Source organism: Erpetoichthys calabaricus, chromosome 13 (genome assembly GCF_900747795.2).
Source record: "Erpetoichthys calabaricus chromosome 13, fErpCal1.3, whole genome shotgun sequence".
NCBI lineage: Eukaryota > Metazoa > Chordata > Cladistia > Polypteriformes > Polypteridae > Erpetoichthys > Erpetoichthys calabaricus.
In genome coordinates this window covers 40,239,079-40,251,549 of record NC_041406.2, presented here as the reverse complement: position 1 = coordinate 40,251,549, position 12,471 = coordinate 40,239,079, and the positions used below count along the sequence as shown (strand labels likewise).

At 34.5% G+C, this 12,471-nt stretch overlaps 1 protein-coding gene across 2 annotated transcripts in view; it reads right to left on the bottom strand.

Annotated features, from left to right (window-relative positions):
• Positions 1-1,136: 1,136 nt before the first annotated feature.
• top2b (DNA topoisomerase II beta) overlaps positions 1,137-12,471 on the bottom strand; it is a 136,280-nt gene continuing 124,945 nt past the window's right edge. For both annotated transcript variants that reach the window (XM_051935519.1, XM_028818156.2), the window contains exons 33-36: positions 9,838-9,936; positions 8,349-8,471; positions 4,440-4,540; positions 1,137-1,653 (exon numbers count right to left, since the gene is read on the bottom strand). In XM_051935519.1, the coding sequence (XP_051791479.1) occupies positions 1,501-1,653; positions 4,440-4,540; positions 8,349-8,471; positions 9,838-9,936 (476 nt within the window). In that variant the 3' untranslated portion in view covers positions 1,137-1,500. The remainder of the gene's footprint in view (positions 1,654-4,439; positions 4,541-8,348; positions 8,472-9,837; positions 9,937-12,471) is intronic.

Genomic DNA, 12,471 nt, shown 5'->3' with positions numbered 1-12,471 from the left:
CTTTTCTCATAACTATTTATGGAATTAAAAATTTTTTAATTGATGTTTCCTACAAAATGCTTGAATGGTGTCTAGCTCCTCAGTATGTGTTCCCAGTGACCATTTGTTTCCATTGTTTATCATTAAACAAGCAAAAATGGACAAGAAGAGTGTAATGTGACATCCACGGCAGGAAAGACTCAAACGTGACCTTATCCAGCCTATATGCGATTAGTATAATGCGACCTTCATCCTGGTCACTGTCTCCATCTGCCAAACAAAACATGCACATGGACACAGTGACCAAAGGCTTTCTTCAGGTGCTTAATATGCCTGTTATGGCTCTTTTTTACACTTTTCTATCCCATCATAAGTGAAGAAACATTTAAATATTTCTCAGTTTTTGTTTTTACTATTTTTAGCAGTGATTGAGTTTGATGTTTAGAGTCATTGTTCATTAAAATGGATTGTTAAGCTATGTATTAATTTACTCTAGTAGGAAAATTACACTTTATTTTTTTACAATTACTAAATAAAATATATATTTTTCATATTAATTTTCCTGATGGCTACGATTGTTCTGTTCTCATAAATACAAATGCAATGTTGAAATAGGGATTTGTGAATGTGCCAAATGTTTCACCGAATAAATTGTACCGTAGGATAAAAAAAAAAAAAAAAAAAAAAAAGGCCAAACACACATTTTGAATGTTCCAAATGTAACATACTCAATAGTCGGAATTAAGTTAGTTTCTGCTGTACTAATTGTTCATTGTTCTTTTTTGTCAATCTATATTCACAAATTTAATAAATTCTGGCAAGTTAAATTATTTTAGTGATAAAATATGGAAAATGTTTGCAAATGTCGCTCTAGAAATAATTTACTAAATATACCCAGCTAACTACCTTCACTAATTAATATTTTTACTAAATAATCCTTATTTATATGGGTAGAAAATGTATTTTTTCAGTTCCACTTGTTTCAGTAAAACTAGTAAGGAATTTATGTTTAACAAACCTCACCTGTGCAGCTCTAGTTTACAGTAAACATTAAACCATATTGAATTAAATAAATCTCAAATATTTCAGTCACATTAACAGTTACAAAACATGAAAAGAAAATAATAAAATAATATTATTTAATAAAATTAAATAAAAATCAAATTTAAGAATCAAAGTCCAAACACTTCTTACAGTTCTTAATGTGTTTACTTCAAGTTCAATTCAAAAAAGTAGGTTTACAATTTCATCTTAATTAAAATGTGCTTTAGCACAAGCAGTCTAAAATTCTAAAAGCCGACCAGACAAATACATGACATTTCAATGATAAAAAAATAAAAAGAAAAACTGCATATGTATAATAATTATAATAAAAAGTGTAACACCTAAACACAGTAAAAACCATTAAGACCATCATCACAAAAATGAGCAAAATGTACAAAATTCTGCAAGACAGAAAGACAAAGGAGATTTTCCACTTGAGAATGCGAGTTACTGAAAATGTTTTGGTGTTTACAGCACCTAATCAAATATGTCAAAATCGTCATCATCTGACTCTGCAAAATATTTTACTTCCTTCTTGGCTCGGCCAGGCCTTTCCCTTGAGGTTTCTACCCTGCTGCTGAAGCAGTCTGTGTCAAAGTCAAATTCTTCAGATACTGTTTTCTTCAATTTCTGGGGAGAAAAAAGGGTATCAATAAAACAACCACTCAGCTAAAATTTGTTTAAGAGCTCACTGAGTTTCTAAATAAAGTACTAGCTGATTCCAGTTGTAGAATATGATTAATGACAAGTAAACGGATAAGTCCTAAAAGATTGAAGTAAGTATGAGCAAGTAGTAAGAGTTTGTAGTAAGCTTCATCTCTTGAAGCACACTTTCACCACTAGATGGCAACCTGAGACTTAAAACAAATGCACCTAGAAACCCGCTGAAAAAATTGGAGCATATATATATGAAGACCCTATTTTGAAACAGACTATTATTGGCAAAAATGACAAATTCTAATTTATTAGGATACTTAAAATCAAAATTCTGAATTTCTTGTTAACCACACAAAGGTGACCAACATAAAAATACAAAAAAGTTATCTTGTCTAATACTGGTTTTGCAGAAAATTTTTTAGTAATAGTGCTTACATATTGACTGGTGTCAAAAATCAGCTGCTTTGCTTAAGTTAAAATAAAATAAAAAATAAACAAATCGCTAGTTGAAACTCAATTGAAATTCAGTCAAAAAGAAAACTTCAGTTTTACTTGCTCATATCTGCACGGTGTCATACAATGACAAGTCCTAACCAGAGACTTGTCTCTGTATGAGTTTATATATGAATACAAATGCAACATACAGGCAAATATTGAAATACATATATACACATACACACATGAACACATACTTTCTAAAAAACAGACAAGCAACAGATGAGGGCAATGAGTTACTTCCATTTTCATTTTTGCCACCGAGCTGCAAATTGTGTACTATATTTTGGCTGCAAAGAGGAAACCATAAATATCTTCAACCTTATATGCTCTGAGCAATTACCATACAAAAGCATATGAAAAGTATATCTATGTCAAAGGGAGCATTAGACAATCAGACTGGGTTGTAATCACAAACCATCAGTATTATTATCTGACATGTCCCATAAATGTACCTGGGACGAGATCCTACTTCCGAAAGATATCTGCTTACAAGGGTCTCATGTTTTAGGGATTCCCACTGCTTAAAAGCAACATGAATAAAAACTACCTATAGATCAGACAGCCTAGCAACACGCCATCGGCACATGCTCCCAACCTCTCCTCCGCTGATTATTATACCAATCCCTTATCCTTCAACAGCTCAGTTTAGGGTAGCACCTGGCAGAAAATTTTTGCTAATGAAATGTGATATGTTTAAACACAACTATCATGCAATTTAATTTTTTTCATTTGGAAAAACAATCTGCATGCCACAGTACAATGAGTAAATTTAGGATTATACTGTTTAAAATTAAAATTTTAGGTTCATTTTATGACATTTTTGCATTCTGGCAACACAACAAAATGACTGAATTTGCTGAAACACTGCAAGGTCTTTAACCATACTAAGAATTGTGACTATAGTAAATATTTCCTATTTCTACTCCTGTTCCTGGTGGATAAAGGAAGACACTATTTTATTATCAACATTAAATGGAATTTAATATATTCTCTTTTTAACTGATCTGTAATAACAACACTATAATGAAATTTTAAAAACAATAAATATGCACTGTAACATGATTGAATTTATTAGCACTGTATCCTAATTGTTTATACTAAAAGATAACCAAATGAAAACATGCAATTGCACAAATAATATTTTAAACTTGTGAAGTTACCATTAGCTTTTTCGAGTTACCCTCTTTGGCGTTAACCCCAATCATGACCTGGGCTCGGAATTCTATGCAAAAATAATTAATCCCAAGCATGACTAAGTGTGAGGTGTAAAGACCCACTTGATAGTGTTAAGGCTAAATAACTCTTGAGACACCTGCAATCTAGTGGATGAAATAACATGCTGCAAAAAAATCATGAACACTTCTATGTGTTATGTATATTAAAACCTGCCAAATGTCATTGATGTTCAGGTTTAGTGTCGACTTCATACTACTACTGATAATCCTGCAACCTACTTGATGCCCACTTACGGATAACCCCAGTCTAAAGATGTTTGTTTAGCTTGGTCAACTAATTATGAATTGTCTGGTGGAAAAATAGTTTTTGAAATGAACCTCTATGCTGACCAGTGCAGACATCATGTGGGAACTTTTCATTTTCATAAATTGTGGGATATGTATCAGGCGATCATCAAAAATACGTAGAAGGTTTATACTCCAGATTATGATGTATTCACAACAGTCTTGTGGGTTTGCACAGGAAGGCCTGTCATGGATACAGAACATCGCATCCAAATGGGCACAATTTGGTATGTCTACATGTTGTGTGAAGTGACCTCTGGATACAAATGGAATTCAATAATTAATACCAGTAGAGGGACCAACTTGGATGTTAAGTACAGTCAATATGGTGTTATATTGGGGAGAAATATGAAGTTCGCTATAAAAAGCTACAATAAGACAATCAGCAGTGTTGATCATATGGGGCAAGCACTGACATTCTACACTGTCAAGTACAAGCAAACTAAAAAATATAATACAAAAAAATCTTTCCACATCTGCTTGAACAGTGCCTGTGTGTGTTGGCGACCGCTGCAAAACATATCACATGAAGCACAAGTGCTAAATCTACATCAGTACAGCACTGGACACTAGACATGCTTTATTACTGTGATTATGTGGATGCTTTATTATGATTTTGGTGTTTAAAAAAATCCAATGCTCTGGCTGTTTTTTCTGAGGGTAAATATAATGCTAAAGAATTATAAGGTATAATTTACACTTTTACGACAAATGTGATAAAAAAAATGGAATGGAACTTACTTTGTTCGAGTAAGACTTTCCAGGTTTTTTAGTTGGACTATATTCATCTTCATCTTCAGATCCAGACATTTTTCGCTTTCTTCCTCGACACTTACCAGTACCTAAATGTAAGATTCAAAGTTGAGGTTTTAAAGCAACACTGTCAATGAAAGCGTTATCAATAAATCACTGAATTAGAAAGCCAATTAAATCAGAATACAGTGGAACCTCGGTTTGCGAGTAACTTGGTTTACGAGTGTTTTGCAAGATGAGCAAAAATTTTTAATAAATTTTGACTTGATAAACGAGCGAGGTCTTGCAGCACAAGTAGTATGTATACTATTTGTCTGCTGAGCGTCATGTGATCACAACTGAGCTGATGGTTCTTCTCGCTCTCGCTGCGGGATTGTGGGCAATCGTCTCCTATTCTCTGTATGAGTCGGCGTGCCTCACTCATAGTAAACATCCATACGAGCGTATACTGTTTACTACAGCATTGTGACTGTGTGTGTGCACGTGTGCGCTGTGACGTGCGAGTCCCCGTCTTGCACACTACAACACAAAGCTGACTCTCAGTACTTTAGCAACATCAGCTTTATTCAGCTTGAAACAGACACAGCAGTCAGGCAGGGCCCTGCACATTTATAATGTTCCTTGTAGCACCCATTGACGGCAGGCGCTTATAGCATGTCCGCGATCTTTTCGGATTCACTTTTACGGCGAACTGCTACAGCCCTGGGAGACTGCAATTGCTTTGGGACGCTCTTCCGCGTGTCGTCCCTTTGGGTGGAATCCCACAAGAGTTTAGAAACTCACTCACACCAGCCATGATTCTTTTCAAAGGTAAAGTGCAGGTTAATTTGTTTTATGTATTTTTACTTTATATTTTTTATTAATCATTTTTATATGAATAGTTTTGGGTTGTGGAACAAATCATCTGAGTTTCCATTATTTCTTATTGGGAAATTCACTTTGATATATGAGTGCTTTGGACTACAAGCACGTTTCTGGAACGAATTATGCTCGCAAACCGAGGTTCCAATGTATATACGTCACAACTAACCAAACACTGCTAAAGAGAATTCTTTCAGAAGAGGCCGTTTTTTGTATTTAATCAGCGTTGTACTGTATAAAGATCTTTATACAGGGTGTTAAATTCTAGCCTATTCTTATGTAACAGAAAAGCACTAGCAAATATTGAAATGCAGCAGTTTTCTGATTCTTTAAAGTTTTCAAATGCTGGTATAATACAACTTATACATCTTTTCCTAACATGCATGTTGAGTACAACAATCTACTCAGAAGAAGAATGTTCTTTAAAGACAAAATTACTTAACATATTTCAACTAATATGGAAAGTGCCTTGAGAAAGGTTATTTAAAGTCAATTAATAAATAAATTTAAAAAACACACTTTCCAACCTATCAAACCACAAGTGCACCAATCAAATATCCTGTGAAATCAATATTAATATTTGTAATTGGATCCAAAAACATATAGAACATTGAAGAGAAACCACCATAGAAAATATTTTGGAAAAACTTATAAGAATAAAAATAAAATAATAATAATGTGTAATAGACCAAAAGCATATATGCAAAGGACAAAAGCAAAGGCGAGTTCACTGGCATTTTATCGGAAAAGAAACTGCTAAAATCACTGACGCGCCAGATAATTATGATTTGAAATTTCCATATAAATCCCATGTATGGTCTTGCAACCAAACAAAAAAAGCACAAATTTAGAATTAATATGGGATCTGTGGAATAAACAGACTGAAAACTTGTGTAAAATTTCATATTGCTCCAATAATCGCAACTAGTACGTGTTAAAGAATTATTTTGACACACCAGGATTTAAAAAGCATGCCTAAACAGATGTATGTAGATGCATGTGAACTTAAAATCCAATCCACGTCTAAACAGCAAGACTTGAAAGGCTACTAGGTATACAGAATAAGATAAAGTGGAAATCAAGAATGATAGAATCGTGTGTAAATTTGAAAAGCTCAGTCTTTACTTTTTCACTCTGTATGAAAGCTGAAAAGACTGACCAACTCTGAAGTGGTTTTAACACATATTTGAGGCTCTTGACAAAGATACAATTGGCTTTATACTGAACATTTGATAAGTGTTTTAACAGTCAGCACAATGTAACAACAATAAGTTGTGGTTGTATAAAGCTACATTTGATTCAGATCCATTTCAATTTATGCCTAAAGTTTGGGATAAAACACAGTCAACACGACTTAGCAAAAATAATTGTAAGGGAGGACGATGCATCTCTTAACTGGCTGTCAGATCATTAAAACATTAGGACTACTGTTATTCGATTTTGCTTTCAGCTGCCTGCTGCAAAGATACGCATTATAGCATAAACAGGTAATGGTTATCTGTCACAGACCTAACTTTTCTGGGACTTCGTGCTTGTTCACATACTGGACTATGTGTTTGAATATTAGATGGTTGCATAAGTGTACTGCTGTAACGGTTTACACATTATGCATTTTTGATCAACATCATCACTACTGAAAACCAAACGTTACCTAATTTATAATGACTATCTTCATTTTGTTAGAATAAAGTGTCAAGTACAAAATTACTTATATACTTTTTTTTTCTGTAGGCTGCAGCAAACAAGAGAAATAAATCAATTTCTTAAAAAAAAAAAAAACACAGCCTCCTAAAAGTGCATTCAGCATGGTTGCCAGTAATTTGTCATATGAGGCGAGTAACTCTGATTTGTGCTTAGGAGATGTACTCGAACACTCATTTGCTGTTTAAAGCAGTGTGTACTATAATTGGGAAAGTTCCATCTCTGAAAGAGCGAGAGTAATATATGGAGTACAGTAATCAATGTTTTCCTATCAGAATATTGCAGCAGCTGTAATCATAATTGCAAGTAACACTTTCTTTTTGCTTACGTAATAAAGGTGGATCAAATGAGTGAAGTGCAGTAAACTATTAAATATGGTTTACATCAAAGGGATAAGATGTGCCAATCACAGAGTGTTATTTAACCTGGCTAACCCAAAAATCTGAAATGATGTATTAGGGAGGAACAAATAAATGATTACAAGAAAAGCTGCTCTTCTATGAGTCAAGCATCGTGCCTTAAAAAGGATGATATCAGCAGAACTGAAGAAGAAAAAAAAAGTAGTGGATGGTTATCAATCTAAAAAAAAAAAAAAATCACAAAAATATTTCAGAAAGTTTTGGACTTCATAAATCTGCTGTTAGCCTTTTCATGTGTGTGTGTGTGTGGGGGGGGCATTAAAAAATAGTAATCCTGCCAAGAAGTGGATGTATTTAAACATATCCTTCTTAGTGCAACCATAGATCCAAGAGCAGACCAAAGCAATACAAAAATCTGTTCAGAAATGTGTTATAAAGAGGTGCGTTGAAGTAGAGGGTTGTCTGATTTACATATGAATATACAACTGTTCAAAATAAGAATGGACTGGTTCCGTAAGCAATACACAAAAAAGATGTGTTAAATACTGCAATACTGCATAGCATGTCTCATGTAATACTATACCACATTTAGTGGTAAGAAAAAGTTCTTTAGTATCTGAATGTCAGTTACTGCGAGCAAATAAGAATAATTTGAATGTATAAAAATGTACATTAAGTAGTGACATTCAAACTTAGAGTCAGGGTTTCCCAACACCTTTGCAACCAGGCAACACAAATTTCCCTAAAATACAGTACATTTACTTATTTGCTGACATCAAGTAAAACTCATGTTTGTTAAAATGCCACTATAACATTTCCCCACCAAATGTTTGGCTATATTTATAAGTTCACTTGAATTTTTATGTTTTCTTAATTAGACATTAAACATAAAACACTCATTTTCTTGAAAACTTCTAATTAAACACCAAAATAGATATAATTCTGTTTTTTCCTTGTAGCACCATATTAAACCAACCTTTAGATGTAGCAGATGGCTTAGGAGCACTACTGTCCAAATCGGAATCCCAAAGTGTAGCCTCTGTCTTTTTTGGCTTTGGTGGCTTTCTAGGTTTGGCAGCTCCATCTGAAGTTTTCTTTGCTGTAGCAATAATTAATGTTAAGTTTGAATTATACAAAAAGTATTAATCTCGCATACAAATTGCAGTTTTCTGGAACAGTATTAAGCTGGTACTGCCCTCAGCGTCGACCAAGGAGAAACAGTCAAGCAAAAAGCTTACATATCACACTGATAAAAGCTTATCTGATAAGGTTCTCTCCCAAAACTAAACTTTACCTGAAAATTCAGAAAAATGACAAGCAAATGATCTTAAATATGTTTTGATGTCAAACACTTGTAACAATTATAACGTAAGCAACAGGCAAAAAATTTGCAAAGTGCTACTACGTTATTGAAGAAAAGTGAGGTGAAGACAAAAACACAATGCCAAAAATCAATGTGTTTATGTAAGTGAAAAAAAAATGATCTGCTCAGTGGTCCCCAGAACAATATTAATTCCAGCAAGAGATTAATTTTCTTTAACCCCTCATGCCCAAAAGGGTTTTTGGTATTACTGTGCCTAAATTACATAACCAAAGATAAATGTCTATTATTTTGCTTATTTAATACATGAAAAAAAAAAATTCTGGTCTTCTCCCTCAGTAAAACCTGACAGGTGCTACATAAGCAATGCAAAAACAAACAAAATTAGTTATCTTAGTTAAAAAAAAAAAAAAAAAAAATTTTTTTTTCCCCCCAACAGTAGGGAGATGACATCCCTTAAGCCTAAATACCACCCCCCTTCAACAGATACATTATCTTACCACTTTATGGAGAGTAGCATCGATAAGAGTATTGGTATTGACAAAATCCTAATGATACACAACCCTACTAGGCAGGCTCACGTGCATGCACACACACAACTATTTACACAGTGCCCAATCAATAAACACAGCACATTTTAAGAGAAGTATGTTGATTGAGAGGGTGCACTGCTTGTGTCTGCACATACGTGTGCAAATTGCATATTTTACTAACAAAACAGAGCAAGCAACATTGAAACCTGTGATTTCATTGAAAGAAGACACCCTTGGGTATGTAAATTTCCCAGTATTGTTTTTGATTAACTAGTGGGGTTACTGCAACATACACAAACAACTTGGAAAAATGGAGTATCCCACTGGCAGGACTCATTATGCAAAAGTACACAGTGAGACACAACAAGCAGCAACACCTTTTTTTGTAGAGGAAAAGAGTTGCAGCTGTGAAGTAGTAGTTTCATGGTCATATCCAATAATAACATACTATTTACCATAGATTAGGTCTTAATTTTCACTATGCGCTGCATTGCCAATAGTATCTTTCCCCACTTATAAATGTATATTCAAAGTTGTAATAATAGTAGAACAAATATGTACACAAAGAAAACAAACAAGACAAATAAGGCAATTCATACAGATTAGATTACCTTTCTTGGTAGGAGCTGGTTTGTCAAAAGCTACAGAGCTAGTTAATGATGAAAAAGCAGGTGTGCTGTCTTCCTCATCACTATCAAACTTAAGTGCATCTATAAATAAACAAATACAAGTTAATGAAAGATATACTATTCAGTTTTACAGTTTAAAAGATATTTATTCATTTTAATATTTATCCTTTCATATAAAAAAAACCATGTTAAAACGCTATTCTCGAGTAGTAATAAGTGGTAGCAAATAGTATTTCTAATACCAATTAATAAGCTGTAGGAAAATTAATTAAATGTGATAAGGCTGTAGAAATTATGAGCAGGGTTTGAAAACTTATCTTTCTACAGTATCATCAGAAAGTTGCATATAACATAAAATTTTGAAGTTAACTTCCTTAGTGTTACACTTTTTCTCAAAAAAAAAAAAAAAAAGTAAAAAGCTCTGCATTTTTTGGCCTGAAAAATTTATTAAATCTCATCTTTCTACTGCAAAACATCCAAAACACTAAAATTACAAACTCATAAGTGTAAAAATAACTAATATGAAATAAAAAATAATGACAAAAAATGTCTTTTGTGTAGCATATCTTTGAACGGAAAAACTACCTAGGTCATTTACCCGACACTGTTCAGTATAACCAATCGTCTCAACCACGATTCTTTCGATCACATCATCATCAAGAAATAACTTCCAAGTAAGTAAGTAGATCTTGGCTGTCAACGTTCACTTTTATTCATGGCTACCCAACAAAATCAAAACGAGGTGGTGCTGGTTCATCTGAAGCAGAGTCAACCCAAACACAAGCGCCCCTTTCAGATTCATCAGAATCGCTTTTGGTTTCACTGCTTCAAGACAAATGCATTTTGCCATCACTGCTGAAGAGAGGCTCTTCAACATCATCGACTGTATCAGTGTCAAGTGCGTGCAACACCTGGGCTGCTGAAAAACATTTCTTATGAGATGCCATTATGACGCTTGGAGAAGACACATGTACACTTACATAAGACATGGCCTTACAACTGCCAACAATCTGCATTAATGTTGTTAGCACTTTTACAGCCCAAGTAATCCTCGGGTCTAGCATTTATGTGAGACGCATCTACAGTAAAAAGTTGCCCAAATGACACTCTGGAATAACGCTTTTACCACTGTTTTCAGAGCCTGGGTGATACTCTGGTCTAATGCTAAACAGGTTAATGCAAATTGTGATTAATTTTTTTTCCTGTTCCATAATACTTAGTCTTGCATCAGACTGCAGAACTCCCATAAATGTGAGAGGGTTTTCAAATGGTGGCGTCTATAGAGTTCTAATAAGAAATATTTGCAGTATCAGAGAAAAATTATACTGAGGTAATTCATAATTTTTCTGAAATAAAACCATTAATGTGGACTATGCTTCAAGTGGTAGGACAGTTTTACTAGTTGCAATACTAAATGCCACAGATAGCAATGAATAACCTGCAGTACAAATGAAGAGCAAATCAGCAAATCACAGAAAACGCTACTGTCAAACAAAACACAGAATTCAAACAAAAAAAGAGAAAAAGGAATTAACACACAAAAGTACCAGACACCTTATTCTATTAGCACATGTTAATTTAACTGCAGGTACATTCATTATAAATTAGGCTCATACAAATGTTCAATAGCAATGGCAACATAAAGTCTTAAAATTGTTGATGGTATGAATAAAATCAAAAACAAATCTTTCATAAATTCAATGACACCAGTGGAAATAATTATTTAAAATAAAAGTCATGGGGAATGCAAAGAGTAATTGGAATGTTGAACAAAACTACCCTAAGTTCTTGTCTATAAGCCGGACTCATGTATTAGCCGGAGACCAAAAATCATACGAATTTTTAAAATAAAATCGTATCATAGATAAGCCGGACTCATGGATAAGCCGAACGTACTATAACCTATAACTAATAGAAGGGAGGGAGGTCAGTGGTCTCACTCGCGCCCATTTAATTTCTTTAAGGGGGGAGAGAGTGTGAGATATTGCCGTCTCTCTCACTCCCCGCATGGCGCGGTTGGAGCGGCCGGAGCGCGTTCTTTCTGCTCTGGGCGTCGCCGAGTCAACACGAGCGCGTAGCGGTCATTTAAATTGTGATTTTATATGTAAGCATATTTAAATATATATCGCGGATTTCTGCGGACAATGGGTCTTTTAATTTCTGGTACATGCTTCCTCAGTTGGTTTGCCCAGTTGATTTCATACAAGGGACGCTATTGGCAGATGGCTGAGAAGCTACCCAACTTACTTTTCTCTTTCTCTCTCTTGCGCTTTCTCTGATCCTGACATATGGGGATTGAGCAGGGGGGCTGTTTGCACACCTAGACGATACGGACGCTCGTCTAAAAATGCTGAAAGATTATCTTCACGTTGCTATCTTTTGTAAAGCTGATTCCTGAAAAGACATGCTGCACAGTGCTTCGCATACTTAAAAGCTCGAAGGGCACGTATTGATTTTTGACTGAAAAACAAACTCTCCCTCTCTCTCTCTTTGTCTGCTCCTGACGGAGGGGGTGTGAGCTGCTGCCTTCAACAGCTTTGTGCCGCGGTGCTTCGCATACCTAAAAGCCAAACAGACATATTGATTTGTTTGCTTCACTCCTTTGAAGAGGAAGAT